This window comes from Strix uralensis, chromosome 7, assembly GCF_047716275.1.
Source record: "Strix uralensis isolate ZFMK-TIS-50842 chromosome 7, bStrUra1, whole genome shotgun sequence".
Classification (NCBI taxonomy): Eukaryota; Metazoa; Chordata; class Aves; order Strigiformes; family Strigidae; genus Strix; species Strix uralensis.
In genome coordinates this window covers 34,028,417-34,056,017 of record NC_133978.1, presented here as the reverse complement: position 1 = coordinate 34,056,017, position 27,601 = coordinate 34,028,417, and the positions used below count along the sequence as shown (strand labels likewise).

At 35.6% G+C, this 27,601-nt stretch overlaps 1 protein-coding gene across 5 annotated transcripts in view; it reads right to left on the bottom strand.

The window, feature by feature from the left end:
• ATRNL1 (attractin like 1) overlaps window positions 1-27,601 on the bottom strand; it is a 576,314-nt gene that overhangs the window by 402,101 nt on the left and 146,612 nt on the right. For all 5 annotated transcript variants that reach the window (XM_074875364.1, XM_074875362.1, XM_074875365.1 and 2 more), the window contains exon 20: window positions 13,060-13,153. In XM_074875364.1, the coding sequence (XP_074731465.1) occupies window positions 13,060-13,153 (94 nt within the window). The remainder of the gene's footprint in view (window positions 1-13,059; window positions 13,154-27,601) is intronic.

The window sequence follows — 27,601 nt, the reverse complement described above, 5'->3', positions numbered from 1 at the left end:
AAATCATGATTGAACTAGGTATAGCAGTATATCCACTGCAAGGTATTGACTTGGATAGCACAAACCCTGACAACAGACACACTAAAGTAGTCTCTTAAATCTTTGCTCATTCCTGGCCAAAATTATGTGACCAATTTGCTGGATTACGCAGCACCAACAACACAACCACTTTAAAGCTACTAAATGTTTACTCTATTATTACAAAACTGTTTTCAATAGAGAACTCCGTAATAGCTAATATTTTCAGTTCCCTGTCAGTTAATAAAATCAGTATCACCTTCATATCATTCAACCTGCTGTTGTTTTTTAAAATTGCAAATTTAATACAGACTCTATTGAAAAATATTCTTTTCATTGTAAATGTTCCTTGAACACTTTCTCTGCCCAGCCTAAAAAGCAAAACCTGAAGTATGAGAGATTTGTGTTATATCTGTTACACCTGGTCAAGAAATACATGTTGTGATGGTTAAATTAATGGTTAAATGATGGTTAAACCTCCCATTAGGTTTATATTTTGAATTTTCCACATACTGAAATAGTAAGGGAAATTGTTATCTTGACAGGCAATATCCTAATGTTTTTAATTTATTTTATTTGTAAAATGGCTTGATATTTCAAGAGACAACTTTACTGAAGTAATTCCTATATATATATATATACTTCCTACTGGATATAATTACAAAGCTATTTTATAGTTAAAATTAAATCCATTTTAATAAAGTTCAGACTACATTTAATCAAGTATCTTAGAAAATTATGGATATTAAGAATATACAGACATACTAAGTATAGAACATATCAATAATTGCTTACTCATTTTTATTTAAAAGGATTTTTCTTTACATTAAAAAAGAAAAAATCCTATTTTCAGTCATTTAAAAAGCATCATCATTTACTGAGAATTGATGCCTTCTGCCTCAGTGAGTGTTGTCATTTCAGGAAGAAACAGCCTTACTTAAAACAAAAAACAAACAAAAAACCCAAAAAACCAAACCAACACAAAAACTGTTTTGGGGGACATCCAGTACTATTTAATAAGCTCACCATGGAATCTTCCCTGTCACAAAAAAGCCAGAATTTACATTAACATGCAAAATTATCTATGTGCAGAAACAGCTGAGCTTCCTTTGAAATTACCTCATTTTTACAGATCAGTTTCAAATGAAAAGAAACCACATCATCTGTATCAAAACTCAATATACCTGTGGCCCAGAACAATTACTTGTTTTGCTCACAATTGGAGTTTCTGTTACAGAGTATTTAAAGTCTAACAGTACATAATGAAATACCAGTTCTGCATAATGAAATCAATGTCTGTATTTAAATCATAATGCTTTTTACAATAAAACTACTCTCTTCAAACTTCAGCCATCCAAACCTCATTTCTGTTGATAATCATTTAATGAAAATGGATCAATTCTCCTTTCTCTCTAATAAAATACTGAAAAAAATTTTGCTACCTCCCCAACACAGTGTTACCAAGAATGATTCAGGGGAAATTTGGGTGGGAGTGTTGATCTGCTCGAGGGTAGGGAGGCTCTGCAGAGAGACCTGGACAGGCTGGAACAATGGGCTAAGGCCAACTGCATGAGCTTCAATAAGGCCAAATGCCAGGTGCTGCACTTGGGCCACAACAACCCCCAGCAGCGCTACAGGCTTGGGGAGGAGTGGCTGGAGAGCTGCCAGTCAGAGAGGGACCTGGGGGTGTTGATTGACAGCCAGCTGAACAGGAGCCAGCAGTGTGCCCAGGTGGCCAAGAAGGCCAATGGCATCCTGGCTTGTATCAGAAACAGCGTGGCCAGCAGGGACAGGGAAGGGATCTTACCCCTGTACTCGGCCCTGGTGAGGCTGCACCTCAATTACTGTGTTCAGTTTTGGGCCCCTCACTACAAAAAGGACATTGAATTACTCGAGCGTGTCCAGAGAAGGGCAATGAAGCTGGTGAAGGGTCTGGAGCACATGTCGTACGAGGAGCGGCTGAGGGAACTGGGGTTGTTTAGTCTGGAGAAGAGGAGGCTGAGGGGAGACCTCATCGCCCTCTACAACTCCCTGAAAGGAGGCTGCAGAGAGCTGGGGATGAGTCTCTTTAACCAAGTAACAAGCGATAGGACAAGAGGTAATGGCCTCAAGTTGCACCAGGGAAGGTTTAGACTGGCTATTAGGAAGCATTTCTTTACAGAACAGGTTGTTAGGTGTTGGAATGGGCTGCCCAGGGAGGTGGTGGAGTCCCCATCCCTTGAGGGGTTTAAGAGTAGAGTTGACATAACGCTGAGGGATATGGTGTAGTTGGGAACTGTCAATGTCAGGTTAATGGTTGGACTGGATGATCTTCAAGTCTTTTCCAACCTAGAGAATTCTGTGATTCTGTGAAATAATTTTATAAAGACTTTTTTACTAGAACACTTTTAAGCACTTCTACCAGAAAATGTTATCATTGGTAGAAACCACAGGAGAAGAGTGAAACTGTACAAAGAAGATCATAAACAATTAATGTACCTCCAAGATGCAGTAATCAAAATAGTCTATCAGCATCTGCTACTTAACATCACATGTTGGTGCCCATTTGTAAGTAATGAGCAGTTGCATTGCACTGCGGCAAGAAGCAGCTGATTAATCCAAAGCACTTGTGGGGGCCACCAAGTCAACAAGGCCAACAACAGCAGGACATCATGGGACAGAGCTGCACACCCAGCACAGCATCTCATCTTGCAATGGAGAAGTGGGATTCCTGGGAAGTCAAGGGAGGAGGAAGGTTTCCTGGAAATATTCACAAAGCTTTCACTACCCATCAGGCGAGCAGTATGCTTATGACTCTTTGTCACATTATTATTTGGGTGTATGGCTCCTAGAATCTGGCAGACATTCTGCCTTGTCTCCTGATCGGCTTCTTGTTGTTGCTGTTATCATTGTCATGATCCAATATCATTCTATGTATTTTTTTCAGTCACAATTTTGAATATTTTGATTGATTCATCCTACCCAAAATTGAAAACTAATAAGAAGAACCTGCTTGCTTATGAAACACCTGAAAACTGGTGGCTTTACACAGCCAAAAATGTATTTTTAAAAAAATACAGTTTTGATCAAGGTGACAATAATACTGCTGTAAGCCCTTCTTTTGCCTTATTTCCCTTCTCCCCTCTCCCTACGACTGCCTTTGTCTAAGATGCTGATATGGACTATGAGCAAGAGCAAGGATGAGGGCATGTCAGGAAACTGTTTGGCTCTCCTCCACAGCTCTTTTACAGAATAAAAAACCAACAATGATACATAAAATCTTGATAAACCATTTTTAAGGCTGATCTGTACCTCATATACCAGCCAAGATCTCTTTAGGAAGACCAAAAAATTAAAATCACTCTGATAGCATTGATTTCTCAAATGCATACATATACTAAAACTGACATAGGCAAAAATAAGCATATATTTCAAATTTTTTGTTCTAGATAAAGGGCCCATGAAAAACTCTACTAGCAACATTTGTTTTCTGGAAGATACTCACCTTGAAAATGTTTTGTCCTCCATAAAGTTTTGTAGGAGTGTTTACTCTTAGATCTTTGAAAAAAACTCTCCTTAGATATTCCCCTTCCACAAGGGAAATATCACTTTCCTCCCTTCTGCTCCACAGTTAATTGTCCAAAACTGACTCAGGTAGCAGTAGTCAGCAATAATAATACTGATGCAGAGGGTTGTTACTATAACATCGCATACACTGAGTTTAATCAGTTACAATATGGCAGCATATACTAGAATGTTTAAAAAGAGCTTCCTCAAATATCCGGTTTTGCCAGTCACAACTCAGCTGAAGGATTTTTTCTGATGACAGCAGAATGAGTAGCCAGAAAAGCTATCAATTACTTTCTTTTGCTTCTATAAAGAGAACACCTTATATTTAACCAAAGCAGTACAAAGCCCCAACAACTTCATGCTCCACTGCAAATCTGTGTTATTTTTTTCTCCCCTGCCTGCAGCAAATATTCTAACTCTTAAAAATTGAAGTGGGCTTTTGGGGTAGGAAAAGATGGAGTATTAAGCATTGCCTTTTAACTCCTAAAAAAAAAAAAAAAATCTTCAGGAGTTAATTTTATGGAGTAAAGTTTGAAAAGAAAGATTTAACAGACTTGAAAGAGGCAGCTAACTAGGGAGAGGACTCCAACTTCACTGTCTCCTTAAGAGGGATGTAACGGAACAAGAAAAGCATCAAAACTGAATGGATCAGAGCCCAAATCAACAGAGACATATGTGCTGTAATGCTTCTTATCTCACCACCAAATTGTTAGATACTCAGTTGCTCGAGTAGAATTCCCAAATCCAGAATGACTATCAGAACTGCCCAGACGGCAAACAGGTTGCAGTTAGGTGCCTAGGGGTGAGTCAGCTGGAGACCTTCTTAGCTACCTGTATGCTCACCTAGATGTGAGTGTTTTGTATGACTGGGAGCTACTGACTGAAACCATTTGCTGGACTTAAGTGTGCATACAGTTTCTCTGGACAGAAAATGACTGGATCAGAATATTGACCAGGTGTAAGACATACAGGATATCAGATGGACAAGCTGTTACTGTATGAAGAAGAGCTGGAATCTGACCGCAGGTATAGTGAACAGTGGAAATGTAAAATGGTTAGGTCACGCACAGAGTGCCTGGCTATATCAAGGCACAGAAGTTCATTAATAAGGAGTAGTAAAAAGTACTCTGCTAGCATAATTCACAGACGTTATCCTATACATGACAATTTATGATCTGTGAGATTAATTATGGCTCCCGTGAACAATCACAGTTTATAATCCAACCATAGCAGCATGAAACGAACAGAATAATTATATTAATGGTTAATGGAGTTAGTGACCATGATACTCAAACTGAATGTATTTATGATTTGTGGAGACCCCAGCACCTTATCTGGACAGAAAAAAACAGACCATGGGGGTATTTGCTTCATGCAAATTGGGGGAGACAACTGGCCAGTAGAATTGCATGTTGAAAAGAAGCTGGTCTCCATTGTCAGCAACCTCCTACAAGTTTTTTCTGGAATCTGAACAACACTATGTTGGCTGTTTTACAAGAAATGCTTCAGTCTCCTTTTACATCTTCTCAAAGAAGCAGTGCCAAGAGACGGTGCAACCGCATGCACCTCCCACTGTGCTGATTGCTTTATAGGAAGAGTTGTTCATACAGATTTTGGCTTATATTACATTCATAAGCCTCGGCCTTGCTAGCTCTTAACTACAGTTCTAGTCCTGACCACAGAGAGCCTTCCCAGATGCCTTCATTGCACACCCTAAGGGATGCAACACAGTACATCCCCAACACCATTTTCAACAACTTGAAATGGTGAAAAATGCCCTTAAATCATAAGTCTTAACAATCCATTGTCCCTGTCTGAGACCACCGTGCAGTATTGTGCTACACAGATATGTGAAAGACTGCTTTAAAGCTAGCCCTAGGCAGAATGTAAAGACAGCCCAAGCCACAAGGCCCTTCACCCTTTTCTTAGCTGTATGGAAACAGCCTCAAAACCTCCCAAACGCTTTCTAAAAACAAGCACAGAAACTAAGGTTACAACTTTACTGGATAACAAGAAGTCAGAGTCAACAATAAAGTAGTTTTGTGGCAGTCATTATCTCCCTTCGTCTCCTCTTCCCAGTAATTCTTCCATGTGGCACAGGCTTTCCCCTTTTCCCCTTTTCCTGTATGAGAGCAAACATTGCCATCACTCCTACTCCTAAATTCATACCAGTCAGCTCAATGCATACCTAATTAGAGGCAGAATAATTGTCTTCAGCTTCTATTTAGTTTTAAATCTTTACATGTCTATTTCAGACCTAAAGTAGTTGCAAACTTGTCTATTCTTGTCAGCTGTGCTACTCTATTATAATAAAAATAATATATAGAAGCATTACCTTACCTATACATCCTTAGATAATCGGGACTTTAGCAACACTTAGCACAAAAAAATTACTAGCACTTTTTATATAAGAGGTTTGCTTTATGACACATATGTCTTGAGCACTGGAATTCAAACCAGGTCTCACTGGCATGTCATCCATGAGAGACTTCGGCAGCCTGCCCTGTCCCACTGCTTCACTGATATATCCTGACTAACCAAACAAATTATTCAAATGCCAATCACAGAATGGCATGGCCATGGCATAGGAAGAACAGTTTTTAAAAACAAGGTATTTTGATTCACTTATTTTGAACAAAAATCCAACATCTTTTGTTTTTCAAACAGGAAACAAAAAATATATTACTTAAATATATATCCAGCATGAATATTAACATAAACCAATTGGGCACAAGAGACAGGTACACTGCTTGCATTCCTATTTTACAGCCAGGAGTGTCTGGAAAGTTTAAAGAAAGTCTGTTTTGCTCTGCAGCTTGTATTTTTAGAGGTAGCCTGGAGAGGAAATCATGAATATAAAAAACCTTAGAGAACATCTGAAGCCCAGTGGTGAGTAGATTCTGCTCTGTTGAGCTTGCCAAACCAAAAGACATACTTATATATGTGCATTCAGTCAGTTATGGAAGAGCCTAACTTAGAAGCCAAAAGCAAAATTACTTTATTCTCATGAAAGAGAAACCCTCACGTCCAAACTGCTCCCCATTTTCCAGACAATTAGTATTGAATTCAGAAAGATAAAAGGCATATTTCATCAGAACACCTAAGAAAATTACATGTACCATTTTTAATGCAGCTCTTGGCAAGAGATATCTTGCTAACATAACTAGTTTTACATTGCAATATCAATATTACAGTGTTCTCCAGATTTAACGCATTCACAACTGACCCACAATAAAGCAAGAATATACAAGGCTAAGTGCTTGCAACCGCTCCCTTAGCCACTAGCTCCTCATTTCTTCAGCAAGAACACTGCCTTCTAGGAACAAGGACATCCAAACTCCAGTTCTCCATTTTTACAAAGTTGGGCAATTTCTTGAATAAAATGTAAGTTTGCAATGTAACAATGTTTAAGAAAAGTGTTGTTTCACATTTACAGAGAACCCACAACTCTGAAAGATCCCAGAGAGCTTCATAAACTTTACATATCGTATACCGAATATATCAAAGGAGAGACAGTGAGCCCACTGCAGCGCACACACACACACAAAAAATAATCAACAAAAAGGCTGGTAGTAAACCTATACTACTGCCAAAACCATTTAAAAAAAATACTGCACAAGCCCGTTCCAAACCACAAACTTTATTTTTCTTGAAATTTTAGATTAAAAACTAATCTCAAATGTCTCAAGTTCCTGATATTTGCCTTCTGAGTGTTTAAGCCATTAGAGTGCATTTCGGTCATGTTCTGAAGCTTTGATATTAGACATATTGTTTAAATGAAAGCTGCAATTTAAGCAAAAATGATTGATGCCAGAAACATGAATTAAAGAAAAAAAGAAGTATCTCAAGTCCTTGATAGATATGGCAATAATTACTACATGTAGAGCAGAAAATTAGTACATGTAAAACATATATTTAAGGTTGAAGTGGGAGTTTTATTTTATTGTTCTCCTTAGCAACCTAACAAACCAGCTCTTGGAGAACTAGCTGAGGGCTTGAACTTATCCTTACAGAAGCAAGCTAAAATTTTCAGGCAGTTAAATAAGGACAGAGGCAGTCACTAAATCCACCTAAATCTACATGCCTGATTTTGCTGGAATTCTCCTTGAAACATTATAGCTAATGGAGTAACATGAATAGGTACATCAAAGCTTTCTGTTAAATGGAAAACTCAAGGACTCGACTCAGCATGAACACGGAGAAAACATCTCATGGCAAACACAACTAGATATGTAAAACTAATGGAATATGACCAAATGACAGAAAAAGGAAAAAAAAATCTTGAAGAAAAAAATTAAAATACAGTTTTCTCAAGCATTTTAAAACATGAAATATTATACTTTCTAACTTCACTTTAGAAAAGCACACATCACCATAGTAACTAGTATTAAATGGATTCTACCCTCTATCAGGAAACATAAGTTCTTCAATAGAAGTTTTTTTTATTAAACTTCCAGCAACTAGAATCTCCCTGGGTTGTTTTTTTGTTTGGGGTTTGTGTGTGTTGTCTTTGATAAAGGAAGTTCTAATAAAGTGAATTTGTTATATGATTGCTGTCAATTCTTCGCCTACTGGAAAGAAGAAAGCAAAGCTCTGAGAGGAAACAACAGGGAACAGATTTACTCTGCTATCAGCAAATAAAGCTGCAGTGATATCAACAGAATGGTGAATTTGACTCATAACCCAGCATATTTTTACCTGCCTTTCCATCTGGTAAAAGGAATTATACCATTCTGTGAAGGGGAATTATACAGAAGAGGACAGCTGGATATTTTTAAGTCTTATTCTTATGTAAATCAGACTATCAATAAGTGCTTATTATTTATGCACAGATCCTTACATTATTAAATTGTTTTTTAAAGCTTGCATACAGTGAATATTTTACCAAATAAACAAAGTATATTTCAATAAATAAATATTATTTATTTCGCCTTTTCAGAGAAAATAAAAGTATGACTAAGAAATGAATAGTCAGAATATTTATTAGAATAAAAATGAGCAAAATATTACTTTTTCATTCCAGAATACTCTGGATCTATACATTTTATACTCTTAAACTTATCCTTCTTACACCTACATAAAATATACTATGAAATATGATATTAAAAATAAGGATTTTTTTCCTCAATATTTTATTTCTACCTAGCAGTTCTTCATTACAGAAGTCCTAAAGCCCAGTTTCTGCCTAGTTCTTAGACGGTCTTCTGCTAGATTTTTTGTTTGTTTGTTTGTTTTTTTACACACCACAGCAGACATTCTCAACATTTTAATATTCCCCAGCTAGGTAAAGTAATTATTATTCTGATTTATGCCTGCAAACTTAGAAACACTGAAACTATACCTAACCTGCCCATCATTCAAAGATACAGTTTCAATACCAACAGGAAGGTCCAGTAGCCTAAAATCTGCCACAGCAGAAAGTACTTGACAAGAGAGATTGATTTCCTTCCCTCAAACTACAGCAATGGCTGTAACTGGGAAGTACAGTGCAATACATGTTACAGTACATGCAGCAAAAACTGACAATTTGAAAAATTCACTATTTCCACTAAACATCTGTAATCCTGCAACCTTTCCAGATGCTCATAATATGTCCAGATTTACGCAGATTTACAAGGCATGGCAAAAGCTACAGACCACATCTCCAGATGAAGGCTATCTCTTGGAAGAGCCCAGACTGAAACTTCTCAAAGAATGATTTAACTACTCAGTTAATTCTATAACTTTCATGTTTTTCTTCCTTGCATCCAGTAAAAGTTCCCTCATTTAATATCGAAATTTGAAACACCCCCTTAGCATATTCCTTACATTTCCATAGGCCTATTCCTGAAAGGTTATGTGTGTACATAATCCTGCATATGGATACACTGAAACCTATGGAAATTTTAAAACCTTTGTAGACAAAATTCTATGAGGGAATTAGATGAGCACCTAACAAATCAAATATTCCAGAAAACTAAATAAAATTGTCTTAAAGTAATAGTTTTCACCTAAAAATATGTTTTAAGTCAGTATGATTTTCCTGTTATTATTAATGCTACATTTCAGTATTAAAATTAAGGGGGAAAAAGATCTAAGCATTGTGATTTGTATCTGGTTTTATTGTTTTACAGTCTGGTTGCTTTGAATAATCAAACCATTGTAATCAGTTTCTCCTGATTAGGAGAGTATTACAGGTTTTTATCAACTGAAGCTACCTACTTAAAGAAAATAAAATCACTTCTTTTTGGAAGAAATGTTATCATTTGTCATTAAAGAAACATTGCAAAATAGAATGTAAATGTATGCTCAAAGCTGCTTTAGAACACCGATTTTGATTTTAAATGTCACTGTACTTCATGCTATCTAACAGCACAATTCAGAAATTAATATAACAGAGATGGGTATACTAAAAAAATTATAAATAAAAAATAAGAAAGAAATAATGAAGATCCTCCATAAAAACAGAAACAATCAGCTGTTATTAAGCTAGGGAGGGAAAAAGAAAAAAAAAAAAAAAGGGGTTGTAAAGTTTCTTTGATTTCCTAAAAACTCTGCCCCCAAGGCATGGGATGTACTTCACATGACGAGCAGATCTAAAGCATCAGAGGGGAGGAGGAAGACATGCAGGGAGGAAGACAGAGAGATAACATACAACCCTGCAGCTATGACTTTCTAATCAATAGGATTCTTGACAGGAATATAAATCTAACTTTCACACCAAACAGCTAGAGTTTGGAATTTTCACAGAAATCCTTGTTTTAGAAATCCCAGGGTTATAGGCTTGCTGCTGAGATTGCACAACAGTCTAATGAGTGGCAAAAAAAAAATTATCCAGAGCTATGGAGAACAGTATTAAAACTTTGAATCAAGTTTCAGGTGATTTATACAGAATATAAATAAAATAATAAACACAAGTAAAGCATTTAGCTGATTTAAAATAATCTTCTAGGTAACAACTGTATATGTATTTTGACAATATAAGATGATACTTTCAAAATGAGTTTTGAGTGTAAGGATAATTTTTACAGAGGAAATACTTTTCTATTTTTAGAAACATAATATGAGTCTGATCAAGTTTGCATTCTTCATATGAAGCTAACAAATTTGATTGCAGTATGGGACCGTATTCAGTGATTCACAAGCAACCTATTTTTTATGTTCTTCATCTCCTGATATTCTAAGGGAAATAATTAAAAAAACAACATTTAACTGAGACTTCCATTCATCAATGGATCACTGTCCGAAACCAAGCATCAGAGTAAAATGACAAATCCTAAGCGCATCGTCTGATGACATGTACTAAAACTAAATCTGTGGTTATTGGCTTTCCTCGGGTTACCCAGTGATCTTAACAGTGAGTCTCTAGTACTGAAACTTTATCCTAGATAGTCTCCTAATACTTTCAAAGTGTCTATAACTGCAACTAGTCTCTTTCTACATGTGCTGTCATAAACTAAATAGTTTACATAGCCTTTGGGTTTTTAATTATGTTTTTAAAGACCAGAGTTAGGAAAGGGCAGGAGCAGAAATTCAATTTTTATGCTAATAATTGTGTCTATGAACCCAATAGATGTGAAGCTCACAGTCTGAAATGTGATCACAACCAAAACCAATTTCAAAATGGCTGCTCTGCAGTTTATTTCATCCAAAAGAAACCATTTGGAATACCACAACTTGCCCTGGATAAGCCTTTGGTCTATGTAAGAATCTAGGAAGGGAAATGTATTACATGTGACAAACCCAGGAATTCTCAGTCTGAAATTGCAATTTTAAGTTTACTCTTGAAAAGTCAAAATTCAAATCTCTGTTTCCTCTACTTTGTGGAATTGCTGTAACTCTTGACCAGAACAGGACAATACACCACCATGACAACCTTTTCTCTTCCAGTTCAGTAAATGGGATAAAAGAACCTTTTATAACAAACTCAGGACAGATGACTGATACAGCTGAGCAGCACAACTGACTCTACGAGACAACAGTTCCTCATCAGAGTGGAGAAAACAATGATGAGATGGAATCAAGACAAAGGGAAAGCAATAGCAAAATAGGTATGTGAAATACAGACTGGGGAAAGGTCTATAAAGAGTGCCTTAGTCTGAATGATAGTTGGTAGAGGATTGGAATTATGACCAAATAAACTGTTTCCTGGAGTTCAAGTGTTACAATGTACAGAGGAGTAGATTCCACCACCACCACCACACCCCCCCAATCTTTGTAAATAGTTAGAATGGCATCAACATACATGTCTGTAGCATGCTAGTAATCAAATCACTCATTAACATTTAGAACTGATTAAGTGTTTGGACACAAAAAGAGGAAAAATAAATTCTCAGTGAAGACTTAATTCAGAGTTTCAAGACATTATCACTCTTTAGCTTTTGTTATGATAAAAATTCCTCATTTAGTCCTAATCTTGGTTTTCCATCTCATCCTGAGAGTTCCCAATTAGCTAGACAAAAAGTCCCAGAGGTACCACTGAAACAGTACACCTGTCAGCACTGTTTTTTCTCACGAATATACACATAGCCTCTGCATTAGATGTTTCAAGCAAAGCATTAAGGGTAGGATTCAAGCCAGTTCATTAAGTGTATCAAAGATGAATCCACAAATCCAGTGGAAGAACAGGCCTCACGGAAGGTAGAACATAACCTTCTGGCACCTCTCCCTGCTGGAGAGGAATAAACTGTATTTGTGCCTTCTCCCCAGTTCCAAATAACATTGCTGAGGCAATTTTGGGGCCAGAAACTATTTAAAATGGCTATCATCGTGAAAGGAATAAGGTTCCTATTGGATAATGCAATATACAGGATAGAATGAACTGAAAGAAACATCTTTAAATATAAGGCTATTCATAGTTAACTTTAAAGTGCTATTTCTCCTACTTGACAAATTCCTCCAGTAGTTCCTTGTTCTTAGTCCTCCTATTTGTTATGCTCTCTCAAGTTGCAAATTTTTCCTCTACACAAATGCAATAAGCTATTCCAGTACAAAACAAGATGCACTAATTGTACTTTCATTAGCAGGTCTACACATTCCTCTGTTCTGTATTTAATTATATAGAAAAATGTCTAAAAAAACATGCACCTTAATACATTTCCAAAACTCTAAAAATCTAATCACTGTAGATTCTGATCAGGTTATGTGACAAACATACTGAATATAATTATCAATTTCGCAGATATTTTTTACTTGCAATAATTTTTAAAATCCTTAAAAAAAGGAAGAAAACCACAGGTAATTCTCCAGTTTAGGGTTGTTTTGCTTTCTTTTTACAGGGTATTTTTAAAATCTCTATCATCCGCAAATAATATTTGTGATGTAATTCTTTAACAAAAGTTTAAGTAATATTGAAATTTCCTAAGAAACATAGGGAACACTAGATTCATCACTAAAAAATTGTCAGGTCAATCCCAAAATCCAAAAGCAGAAGCAAAACAAAACCAGGAAAAAAAGTGATTATACACTAGGCATGAATTGCAATAACTTTTGGCTACATTAAATTGTACTCACAGTTGACACTGGTCTCCTTTGATTCCCTTAGTTGTGCAGAAACATTTTCCTGTTTGCATGTGACAAATATTTGCATGTCCACTGCATGTGCAAGCTATAAAATCAAAAAGGAAAAGTGAGATTTCTTCACCCATATTTTACTTTATAACTAAAGGAATTTTCAAGGATTTTAATACTTCATTCTAAACACATTTCATACAAGCTGTATTTTAAAAAAAATACATTACTACTTCAATATAAACTTCTTTGAAGAACATTTCACTAGGACATCATTTAGTTTATTTTCTGTAGACTTAAGAACTATGCATGTGTCATTAGGGGCTCTCCTCACCTTAAATAGTAGCATTTATAGTATGTATAATACTACAGTATAGTAGAACAGGCATTGAAGTCTACCATTCTAATGCGCAATACAGAAAATTATTAACAATACATCTTTTCTATACAAGGTGAAATCCTGACCAAAGGCAAAAACAATAGTAAAATTCTGTTAGTTTCAAATGTCTAATTAAAGCAAGTACTATTGCAGATGTTTGGTAAAATGTCTAATATAATTGGAATTCTTGCTTTTGGCAAAAGCAAACAGAAAGATTTGAAACCATTTGAACGAAGGCAGAGTTAACACTACAATTATGGTCCACAACAAGAATATTCTAGAAGTAGAAAACAGGCACCTTTAAAAGCTCCTGGAATTTGAACTGGAGGAGAATCACAGAAACATCATCATCACTCTGCTCCTTTTTAAACTCAGTGGCTAAAGTAAATTTCTTCACAATGGTCTGCTCACTGCCACTCTTGCTGCCTGACTGATTTTCACTTCAAAACAAACCTTCAAATGTTCCCAATTCTTTTTGCTTTTCCTTCCCATGTTTATACGAATGACTATCTTGTTTAGGCAGTCCTCCCTCTTTTCTAACCAAGCATAAAAAACTTAATAACCTCCCTCTGGTAAATGTGTCAGTAAGTTCCCACATCATACTGGAATAATTACCTGCTAATATTCACACTACATTTAAAGTCTTCCTTTAATATAAAGCAACTGAACCTACCTTGATGACCATATTATGTTTTCACTGAAGTTTTAATTACAAGTAAGATAAAAGATTTAATATGTGGACTCCTGCTTGGAAACAGATATGATACTAAGTGGTAACCTGTATATAGTAAAAGTTTATTTTGCACTTTATAATCCTAATATTAAATTTCTGTCAGAGGGATTGAGTTTTAATGTTTCTATTCTACTGACAAGGAATAACACACAGTGAATACTTCTGCGACAGTGTCCCATACCATACACACTCTAACCGCTCTGCCCCAGCCTAAGACAAATAGGGAAAAAGGTAATATAACAGCCAGACTAGAACCACAATTAAACGTAAAATATTATTGAATATTTCAATGTCAGGAATTATATGATTTGTTTAGCTTTCAGGACTTGTTAAATAGCCAGCTGAAGGTGAAGCAATTCTTACTAAAGAATCACAGAATGGTTTGGGTTGGAAAGGACCTTAAAGATCATCCAGTTCCACCCCCCCTGCCATGGGCAGGGACACCTTCCACTAGCCCAGGCAGCTCAAAGCCCCGTCCAACCTGGCCTTGAACACTGCCAGGGAGGGGGCAGCCACAGCTTCTCTGGGCAACCTGTGCCAGTGTCTCACCACCCTCACAGGGAAGAATTTCTTCCTTACGTCTAATCTAAATCTGCCCTCTTTCAGCTTAAAGCCATTACCCCTTTTCCTATCTCTACACTCCCTGATAAAAAGTCCCTCCCCATCTTTCCTGTAGCCCTCTTCAAGTACTGGAAGGCCACTCTAAGGTCTCCCCGGAGCCTTCTCTTCTCCAGGCTGAACAACCCCAGCTCTCTCAGCCTGACCTCACAGGGATGGTACTCCAGCCCCCTGATCGTCTTTGTGGCCTCCTCTGGACTCACTCTATAGATTCAAACTGTCTGCAAGAAACACATACCAGATTTTTCTATGCAGCATATCGTAATGCATGACATTTTTTCTCTTTCATAATACAGCTTGTAACAACATTTCTGAAAAACACCTATAGTTACCACCGAGTGCCAAATTTTGTAATTTTACTATGATCTTTGCACTCTACAATAAATGTTTGCAGAAGTGCTTCTACTATATAATCAGATATGTTTTCCTAAATCCATTCATGTTTTCCCCTCTACATTTATGGAATGATTATTTAGCCACTTTAAGCTGGAAAAGCCTCTTCTCAGGAGTTAAATTGTGTAAATCTTTGCTTTACTTTCAGTGAAAAACAAAGGAATATATTCTTAACAGCTTATTCTGCTTATAGTTAATTGCTCTTAACAGTGACACACCATTACAAGACAGCATAAAAGTCATAGAGGAGCTAAAAGGCTGAATTCCAAATCACAGTCCAAAAGCTGTCAATATATTGACAAATACAGAAACAATTGCCAGCCAACCTTAATTGATTACTCCCGTAGCTATTGCTCACTTAATAGGAAGTAGATCACAAATGTGAAAGTGGAACTTCCTTTACTTGAGTAGCTTTTATTTAGTGAAAATATTTAAACACTATTTTATAAAAGCCTTTGGATACTATGTATCTTTATCACCTTCTTGGGGAAAAAAAAAAGTTTCAAGGTATTATCCAGGGAAAAGGACATCAGGAGCTAATTCCTGGATAAATTTTATTTAACAGCATTGAATTGATATTTTATTAATCTCAGGCTTACAAGTCTGTGATGAAAAATGGATACCTACCAATCTGTGGACCACTATGTGGAGAGTAACACAAAAAACAAAATACATATAAGCCATCCCTGCTGTTACTGAAGCAAATGTGAATATGTGTCAAACTAATGCAACAGCAAAGGCAGGATAATATTGTAGTACATCCAGTGGAAGAAATTTTAGATACCATTATATTTGTGCCTCACTGCAGTTTTTTCCATTGGCCTACTTCTGAATAATAAAAAAGAAATTATGAGCTTTGAATGTGAAGTATGTTTACTAATTAATAAACTTCAACTTAAAGCTACATTTGATTTCATAGTAACAGAAGATTTACATTCTTCTGTTACCTTCATATTTTCATACTCCTCTTTCCATATTTTCTTTAATGTTTTCTACTTGTTTTTCTCTGCTTAATAATTTTCAGTGAATGATTTCTCTTCTGCTAGTACTGTAAGGCAACAGTTAAAACTGTAGCTACAGTAATATCTCTGGCAGTCTAATGCTAGTAGAAACATGGCAAATCTTAGAATCAGTTTCAAAAACATATTTTATGCCAATCATTCTCAGCTGGTAGAAGTCAGGACAAGGATGCAATTTTTTTTTTTTTTTTTTGAGGTACCACCTCTCTCCACCCCCATGCATTTGTTTTCAAGGAGCAAGTCTAAAGTTCTAGCAGCAGCAGCTGCACGTAAGCCTGTATATGAAGTAATCCTTTTTTCTTCCAAAAAAGGACAGTTATGATCTTTAATGTTGATCTAAGAAATGCTTAACATGATTTTTCTTTGTAAGAACTCCCTAAAGCTGAAGGAAATAAGAGCTAAAATGAAAGCTATACTTAACACTTCACATTTCAAATGCTTCTCTCTTCCTTCTCCCCCCACTCCCCATGTATTTAATAAAAGGTTTAAGAGTTTGAGTAGAACTGCATGGGGGTAAGCAGAGATTTCTGACTGAAAATCATAGGCTCAAACTACTTAATGCTCAATGGTGGGAGGATCACATTATCACTTTTGATTCTCTGGGCCTGTCTGCCTCATCTTACTTAACGTATCTGAGACACTGTTAAGGAAAATTTCTGAGATCCCATTCTTGTGCCTTAGTGTTCTCTTACATCATTGTATTTTCTGTGGCTACGTATGAAGTTAGCTAAGTCATCCCAATAAGATTCTCAGCCAATAAGGACAGGTTCAGCTTTTGCCACACTCAAGCATTTTACCAAGTTTCAGCATCTTTTAATTGATTTCCTTTCTCCCATTTAGTTCCCATGTCCTTCAGTGTGGATTTTGGATAGCTGCTCTTCTTTCACACATCCAGTCAGGCACAATGTGAGTCTTTTGCATTGTCACATCTTTCAAGTGATGTTAGGTTGACAGCAACACATTCTCTATCATGATTATGCTTTAAATAATGTCCAATTCTTATCATGAATTATTTCATTCTGGGACACTGAAGGTGGGCTTAACATTAGAGGATGAAGCATGCCTACACAGATTTGCTGGGTTAAGAGAAATTAAATATAAACAGAAACAATCTTCATGTTTTTGGATAGGGATATTCATCCCTAACAGAAAGATAAAAAAAAATAGAAAGATAACACTCATAAGCCCAGTAGGGAAAGGTTCTCTAAACCTGATTTTTTTTTTTTATTTAAAATATAGGCTTTTTTTAAAGAAATCTACAGTCAAGTTTTGGCCCTATCCTCAAAAAACCCATACCAGCACCATAGAAAACTAGCCTCACCAATGCCAGTACACCTTTTGCTGAGTACTGCCATATGAACAGTAATACAAGACTGTTAGAGAAGAGACATGACTATCTACAGGGTACATCAGATTCAGATTCTACTTCTGTGCAACATATTCCAGCACTCATAGCAGCATCACACTCAAACAATTTCAGGAGGTTATGATGACACTAATTCTCTCTCAAATGTTGCCTGACAGTCATCAGTGCAGAGAATATCTTGAAATCCTGCTTTAACTTTGCAGCAAGTTTAATATATAATAAGTGTCATCTTAAATTCTGTTCACATTCTCTATTTCTTCCTAATTTAAGTACTCATATTCAGTATGCAAAATTGAGTGAGGAATCTATGCAAATCAACCGGCTAAAATGGAGTATACAGAATTTTTTTCTCTTAAAAAAAACAATCTGTATCCCAAAACAACACTGACTTTAAATAACAGTAACTTAATTCCAGACAATGTATTTTCAATGAGATAATCACACCTCTAGGATACAACAGGGATTGATAGTGTATCATGGCTCCTTTTCCCTCATGGGAAAGAAGAACACCTCATTCTCTATTTCATGAATCACACAGTGCTAACAGTTTTTAATTATAAGGACAAGCTTAAGACTTAAAATAAATGCCATCTTCTGCTGGATTTCTATTAGGCAAGAACTATCATTAGCCTCACAGTTTCCAAAATAAATTGCAGTACATGTAACAGAAAAACTTGTTACTAATGTTCATATTTCATTTAAAGATACAAGAAAAGGTGGGAATTAAAACTGTCACAATTTTGTGTGTGAATAACTCAGGCACAGAATACAGACAGAGAAATATATTTTATTTCAAAATATATTGTACAATTCTGATAGAGACTTTATTTCGTGTTGCAAATCCCTGCCCAAATGTGTACATTCTTTAAATTGACTTTCAAAAATTATAAAAATTATACGATTTCCATATTTTTTAAAAAATCATATCAGCTACAAAAATTCCTCTTACAAGTACAACTGGAAACTTTAGATGCACTATTTTGGAACCACCCATTCACCCCCATCATAACTGAGAAACATGAGTTAAGTATTCAATATTGTATAAAATGCCTCCAGGTTGAGCTTTAATAATAAGTTCTGATCATTTTTATGTTCTAAGTATAAATACACCTTAGAAATTTAATCCTCTGTAGATGCTGGAAATGATCCCCCAGATTGGCTGGTAAGATTTAAAGTTAACGTCACATTAATATCAAGTATTTTAGTGCAGATAATGAGTGCACTCTTGTAACAAACCTCCCAGTCATACCCCTCCTACCATGCTTTGGTTTGTATCATACTCCATGTTGATGAACTCGGTTTCACAGGAATGAAACCAAAACAGAAGATGACCACTTACAATAAAAAAGCCTGCTTAAAATATAGAATTTTCAACCTGTTTTTGTCATGTTATTTTTACGTATTAACTGAGATGATGATATTAGAGCTTTAAAAACAGGAACAAAAAGCCACCCTGGCAATATCTACTCTATTTTTAGGGAAGCAGCAGTTCACACTACTCTGTAGTAGTGTGCATTGTACAACATGCAGATTCTAAGTGGAACGGAAAGATTATATGAAAACAATATAATCCAGTAGAGTAAATCCATGCTGCAAAACCACAACCCTATAGAATTTATTAAATAATAAATCCACAGCATGGTTGATTCTGAGTTGCTAGCTCAGCATATAAATGTTCTTGCTGATGCTGACAACAAAAGAATACCCATCACTATTTCCATGAAGTATGCATTTTAGACAATTGAATTTAAAAACACTTATTGCTTAGCCCCCCATCTCCAACATATAGCTGTAAGAGCAATTTTTCTCTCAGAGCTCACTACAAATGGTACTTTAAGTTAATACCAGTAGCTGTACGTGGATAATTCCTTTAAGACACCTTGCTGATTTTTTTAAAAAGAAAGCTATGACAGTGCTATTAAATATTGAGGTGTACTACTTTGTTAATGTTGGTAACATGCAAGGCATAAGTTGCATCAAAAAACATGCATTGCGTCAAAAAAAGGAGATAGTCTTTTACACGCAGCTAAGAAATAGCAAGTATGAACATAGATATAACACTGTAATGCTCAATTTCTCTGTAAATGTTCATTAATCCATTAGTTCAGTAATCCATTAGTTTACTCATATGAGAGTATGAGACAATTTTCTACATTAATAATATTACAGAACTGTCAAGTCACTTATTTTTCTAGAAACATATATTTAGCTGGAAGTCCCCGGTAACCTTTTAGCATTCATTTTACAGGAAATACATCCATTAAACCTTTGAGACAGGCAATGTAAAAGCAAACAGATGTGCTCAACAACACTTCTGCAATATCACTAATTGAGTAGCATTAAAATTAAGCTAAAGAACTTCTGTGAAGCAATGAGCAATAAAAATAAGTATACAAAAAAAGAAAAAGATGTTATTAGAAAGGACTGCTGTACATGCAGGTCAAATGGACCTGCTGTCTTATAATCAGTCATATAATCAGTCACCTTCATAATCAGTCTTATTAGACTAATTAGCACATATAAAAATAATTTTATTTTTATCCTTGTTTATCTTGTGATTTATCTTTCTTTGGTCTCAAACCGATTTTTTTTTTTTTTATAGTAACAGCACAGAAAAGACAAAAACCATATCTATGTATATTGACACAGTACTAAGGTCTGAGAGAGAGAAAAGGTAGACAGAAGAAATATACTTTTAGAATTTATATAAGATATGGAATCTGCATATGCAGAATATGCAGGAACTCTCCAACCACCCAAATCATATATACAACACGTATGTGTCAATTAAAGCAAGGTCAGCTATTCCCAATATTCATAAAAATAGATAATAATTTTACCAGACCAATACCAGACATAAATTTGTTCTGCAAAAGGCAAGTATGCCCAATCATCCTGGCAGACATTTTTGTGAAATTAGACACTCCTCACATTGCAATTTTTTCAATAGTTGTCTCAGACTGCAGTGCAGCCTGCCCTCTGCTCTTCCTCGGCATTTTAGAGTCTAATCTAGTGGTTATAGAAATGCTCTTGTCCTTAGCCACTTCCCATTCTGAAAGAGCAATTTACCCAAGCCTGAATGTGATTTTAACTTTTTTCTGGAATTTATGGTTGCAGTAAAACACAATTTCACTTGACCATGACCTAAGCCTACTAAGATCATTTGACTACTAGTAATGCAATTACTTTTTTCCTGAGAAGCAATACTGTGTCACACAGTCAAACAATCTGGAAACCAAAAGTGAAGTTTCCTTAGCTTTTTTGGACTGATACATACACACCAGAAGTAGGATATTTATTCTAAAAAACCCAAAACAAATCTAGGAAACAACAGACAGACTGATTTTCTGTTGCAGGAAACAAAATTAAGTTTGGTTAGACCAACACAATCCTATGGCAACCTTCTACATTTAAAGGCTTGTGTTTATTCTTAAGCCATTTTTACACTGGTAAAAGAGTTTTGCACTGTTTGTATTTCATTATTTCTTCTGTTTAAAGAATTCATCCTGAAAAGTGAACTGATTTTTTTTGGGTGTTTGTAGTAAATACCTCTCAAGCAATCATACTAAATCTGTCTTTAATCATCAGCAACTAACATTATAAAGACAGCTTGGAAAACCATAATTTTGTTATATACAAGTAGATAATGAAAATGCAACACAGAGGATTAACACTGAAAGATGGGATATTTTTTCTTGTTATGAACTGAACAGAATCTTAAACAATTAACAAGAGTCTTGCTGTGCCTGAATCTTTCATGCCAATACTGAACTATAGTACAGAATTTTATAGCTTGCTCTAGGGATCATTAAGAAAAACACACATAGAGGACAGTATTTTCTACTGAAAAACCATGCAAACCAAAACATTTCTACAAGAACTCATGAACTACAGTAGCACCAATTTTATTTTCTCCATGTTAATCTGTGTGAAAAACTGAAACTTTTCCACTCACTTTGAACATGTAAAACTGAAAAATTACAGATCAAATCATTAAGAGCACTTCATTCGGAGACAAGTTTAACATGTCCTACTTATCAGTTTCCTTTTCATTATTTCCAATTATTCTTGTCATTTTTAAATATAATATGATATGTTATTAAGAGATAAATAGCCTACAAATTTTACAGAGGGTTAAGCTGCAGGCTTTGTGAGTTCAAGTCAAAACCTAAACTCTCTATCTGATGTACAGTACAGTTCTTTAAGCATGCAAGCATTTAAAGAGATGTTTCTTTCACATGCCTACAAGATTAAAAGTATTATTCCTTAAATTACTCTTTTCTTGTTTGTGAAGAGGCTTCTCAGATGAAAACATAAGATTAAAATTACAATTACTTTAAAAAAGTAATTTCAGATCTCTCAGACTAAATCTTTTACTAGGTTTAGTAAAAACTAAAACAGTGGGCTTTGTTGTTTTCTGGTTTGTTGGTTTTTTTAAAGGAGAAACACAAACTGATGATTTTTGGATGCCTTCATCTTTGTATGTCCAATCTGAGATGTGTTTAGGAATACTTTTTCAGATACCTACGGCTTAGTAATTTTTTTTTAAACTGTGTCTTTGTATATTTTCTTGAAAAAAAGAGAACAGTTTCTCTACTGGCTATTTTGAAAATTTTGGCCAAAAACCTCCTTTCATCAAAAGCCTGCTATTTTTTTCCCCCTCTTTCTAAAGAGAGTGTAAAACTTCCTAAATTATAACAAAAAAAAAATAAATCAAAGATTATTATATAAGGCAGCATGAAAAGCAAAACAATTTAAAACCACTCAGTAGCTATTCATAGCGGCTTTAAATGTCAAAAAAAAAAATCCAATCTAAGGTGAAAAACAACTGAAATCAACAACTGGTGATTGCAACTATTTGTGTGTATTTGGTCATTCAGAGTAAAAGCCCAAAGAAGAGAAATGCCTTACGCAATTTATCAGACAAAAACGCCACAAAATGTAAAGAAGTCAGCAAATCATTTCCCTGTGTTAGCCATTAGGAGGTACAAAATACAACTGATTTTTAATGCATTCAACTGTGAGTGAAGCTTTCTTTTCCTTAAATAACTAATGCGGTCTGCCATTGTAATGTATTGCCTTTACCACTCAGAAAATGAAGGCAGAATCAACTGCAATCAAACAGAAATGCCATTATAAGAGTTTTTTGAGAATCTTCTTTCTACCAGTTGGAAAATGAGTTGCGTGATGCCTCAAATGCTATTTTCTCAACAGCCTATAGGGGGATTCCAAGACCCCTTAGGGACATGGATGACCATTTCAATGCCAAATGACTACTTGTTGACTCTTCTGTCACAGTGGCATATTCACATGTAGGGATTCAAACAGGTAACTCCGTGGTCCCCTGTTACACTCAGGGTTTCTGTCATACCTCTCTAATCTATGTGTAGTCTCTGATCTAATTTAAACTGATGGGTACATAACCAAATCTTAAAAACAAAACCTAACAAATTCAAACTGGTTTAGACCATAAAATTGCAGTCATGATGGAAGAAACCATGCCATGTGTTACATGTCAGACTGACCAGCTGTCAGGGGACATATTTGTGGGATTTTCCTGGGGAAGGATTACAGACAGAGATGCTGGAATTTTTTAGTGACTGCAGATGTCTCTGCATTTAAAACTATGAGAATAATAGGGAAGTTGTGAGTGGATGCAGTAACAAGAGAGAAAAAAAAAAGAGAGCTTCTCAGCACCTAGAAACATCTAGAATGGTAGATTCAGAAGTCACAAGCAAACAAAATGGGTTATTTTATTCCTATTGTATTTGGGACAAGAAAACTCTGGCTATAGTCAAAATCCTTATTTGAGGGTCCTTATTTGGTGATTTAAGAAAACGTCATCTTCAATTTACAACTGCAAACCCTCAATCAGAGGCTAGCATCTTCTCAGCCTAAACACGGTGGCTATGTGACCTCTTGACATCTCTTTCAACACAAGGTAAAATATGTTTGCTTATAAGAGGCAGACAAAAATCACTATATTTCTGGGCAGCTGAAAGTTTCTAAATCATGCCCTGCCTATCTCCTCTGGGAACATCTTTTGGAAACCAATGACTTCACAAATTTCATTAGGAAGGTGAACATGCTGATGCGTAGCTCAGACAGCACATCAGAAATACATTTTATAAATACTCCTTATTCCATAAATTTATAGCATGCAAACCCAAAAAATACAAAAATAAGAATGCACAGCAGCTTGTTCATCATTGTCAAAAACTATGTTACACGATAACATGCAGGATGACTTGATCACCAACATCAGTGGAAGCAACAGAATTGTCATTAATCCTTGTGAAAAGATAAAATAAGCACAGAGATAAAGGAATACAATATAAATCAAACTGCTGTGTCTCCTCAATATCTATAAAAGTAATAAGTGGTGATTAAAGGATGCCTGAATTCTTGGTTCTCAAGCTAAGATGCTGAGTAAGCACAAAATGACTGCTACTTAAACAGATTAAGATAGCACAAGTTGTTGTTATTAATTTTACTATTTCAGATATTTTTGTTGCTTAATGGACCTAAAAATGTTTAGATTAAGTTTATTAAATATGCAGTATTGATTGTACATTTGTAAAATTTCAGAAATAAGTTTGTCTTCTTTTATATCTCTTTTTAAAACAGCTACCTTGTTCTCACTCTACTTGTGTAAATTAGAATCAGCTTTGCTGGATGGTGAAGTTACATTTCTGCAAAGCAACATACTTTAGCAATCAAGCTTAAGGAACAAAACTGTAGTTGATAAAAGTGGTTACTAGACATATAGCTACACAATTACATTGTGGTTGTGCAGGGTGGAAAGAAAACTTATGTAAAAAAAAATCTCCTTCAAAGAAGTCAAAAAGACACTTCAACTAACTTATTTTAATTACCTTTAGAAATAATAAAAAGAGTTTTATGGTCAGGAATTGAAAGACTTGGTTGAACTATCTTATTACTTTCTGATTATGGTGATAATCTAAAAAATATTACACAATTTGGATGGGAGGGTATGCTGGACAGCTGATTCAAATTGACTGAAAGGATATTTCATGCCATATAATGTCATGCTCAGCAATAAAAAATGAAGGTGGGGGGGAAGGTAGTGGTCTGGGAGATAACCATCACTGAGAGACTAGCTGGGCATCCCTACACTTGGGATGGTGGTGAGTGACTGCCTTTGCTTAGTTTTTCTCCTCCCTTTTTCCTTCCCTTGTTACACTGTCTTTATCTCAAACCGTGAGTTTTCTTGCTTTTGCTCTTCCTATTCTCTCCCCAACCCACTGTGGAGGGGCAGGGAGTGAGCAAGTGGCTGAGTGATGCTTAGCTGCTGGCCGGGATCAACCCACACCCCATCAGTTAGCAGTTCTGCACAAACGTCAACTTCCTCAATAGCAGTCCTAAGTTGATGCTTGAACCAGTACTTGCTCATGCTTGCTGTTCCTAAAATCAGACCACTCTGCAATGAACACACATACCCTGATTTAGAAAGTAAAATCAAATTTAGAGAATCAAGCATCGGCTTAAAAAAGCTGTGCCTGACATGGGCTTTATAAAAGTGTTCTGTACGCAGTCAATGAAAGTCATCAAAAAGATTAAATATGCCCTACAGACATCCTGTCAAAACCTTATGAAATCCCATAGTCACCCAAATAATCTCTCTCTGGAGGTTACTCATGAGGAATGTTACATTCAACCTTCTGTTTTTCTTCCATAAAGTTACAGACATCTAAATGTAGCTTGAAAATGACACTTTCCTTGAAGTATAACTCCAGGTCCTTCACCCAGTATTATTCTAAGTAGGTTATGGAATACAAATGCACCTACAAAAAGGTTCCTAGATTTAGTTGAGTTTTTGCTTTTAATTTGCAATTAATTATGCTAGAAATTATAATACAGGTCTAATCTATAACAAAACAAAAAGAGAATTATATGCATACACAACACAATAGCATACTGACGAGTTTGCTTAGCACATTTTGCTTGACAGTCAAAAAATAACTGGAACAGTAATTCGTTAAAGATGTCTTTTTCCAAATTCCTCAACTAACTTTTTCTTATGGCAATCCACTTTTCTTCTGCTTTAGTAGCATGGCACTTATATGGAATACATTCTCATTGGAGTGGATTTAATTTAAGTTCATAACTAAGTCCAAGTACAGGCATTTTATTCACTCAGTATTCAGACTATCTTGAACACTGTTCAATAAACTGCATTCACTAAAGGAAAGAAAATAAATTTACAAATCACCTTTGGGGGAAAAGGTCATCAAAAAAAAAAAAGAATGCCTATTTTAACTATCTCTCTGCAAAAAGCAATATGAAGACTCTCTTCAATACCTTATTGTACTATGATCTCTTTTCTTTATATTTCATATGTACTAAGAAGCTCTCTACCTACTACTAAAAACAAATTCCAGCATTTTAGTTAATATTAAGTGGTTTTATTCTCTAATAAGGAATTAATGTCATTATCTCTATTCAACACTTAAAAAAAACCCCACCAAAACAAAACAAAAAAAACACAACAAAGCACCACCACTACTGCAAAAAGGTATTTCATGGCAGACCCCCACATTTGTCGAAACCTTTGGTTATTTTGTTTGTATGGGATAAACAAAATCATGTTTTCTGTTAGAACTTAGCACTACATGTGAGCTTTTCTTTTTCTGAATAATCTTAAATTACAGCTTCTTACCACAGAGTTTTACTATGAACTTGTGACCCACTGTTTCTTAGAAACCAAGGTACAAGACAAACAGTGGAAGTCGATCTTTTTTTTTAATTTAACTCCATACTCTAGTACCTGAAGACAGTATGAAGCACACTGTACTCTTCACTGATCTCCAACATTTATTTATTTTTATATAAAATGTCTCTATTCACATAGACTCCCGGGGTCAATATGTACCATAAGCCTCCAATCCACTGAATATCTGTTATTTATGTGAATAACCACAAAGTGCCCGGACTAGAAGATGCTTTTGATTTTTAACTACACAGAATTAGCCACTGTGAAAAGAAGGCTTCCACAACATAATATTTAACCCAATATAAAATTTCCTCTAAAATTTTAGGCATCTAATGATGGAATGCCCAAACCTATGATCTTTAATCGGTGAATTCCATAAATGCAATTCTCTACATGCTAGACATTAAAACATCGAAACACAACAACTGTATAAAAAATCTGCATCCTGAACTGCCATCTCACTCTGAGAGTCAAAACTCCCATCAATTCATGTTCATTCCTAATTCTGCTTTAGGAAGATGCAGAAGAAAATGCTTTCGCTGCGGTTTATACTGCCAGTCGATGATACTGTGTTCCTTCATGCTTTCTATATTTCTGTTAGTTTTTCCTGCAGATGACAGTTAAAAGGTCTTTGTTCTCATTCTTAGTCCTACCTTACATAGGACTTGAGGTCCCCGAATATAATATTTTGGACCAGAAACCTTATCAAAACAGCATTCCCCTGTAGAAGATAAAAGACCAAATTTACAGCTGTCTACAACAGTAGTAGAAATCACCTATTACCTCTTTTCTGATATCAAGTTAAACCCTTAACAACACACTAATAAACCAAATGCTACATAGTGATAGAGCTTATTTTTTGTCCTTGCTATTTTCACAACAGTGCAGGTGCTTACCTCTGTGGTCAGCAATGGACAAAAACACCCAGACACCAGGCATGGCGGCACAGGCAGAGTCAGGATGAAATGTACAGGAACAAACATTTTTAAGAGTGAAATATCATTGCAAACAGGGGTGGAAATTGCCTTCCGGGCAGTGGAGTTGATCCCTACCAGAACTTTCTAGCTCTCAGTATCCTGCTTGTGCTAAATGCAGCACCAGACCTGTACCCACATGACACCAAGGAAGAGGCTAGCTTCGGCTAAATGCTAAAAAGACTAGGTGTAAGAAAGCTACAGGGTCCTGTTTTCCAACTACTAGCAACTAAGTATTCTTGGCTTTTTAGTGTTATCTTGACAATGAATATCTTTTACTATTTCTGTATGATATTTTCTTCTTGGGTCCATGCTGCATTCTAGGGACA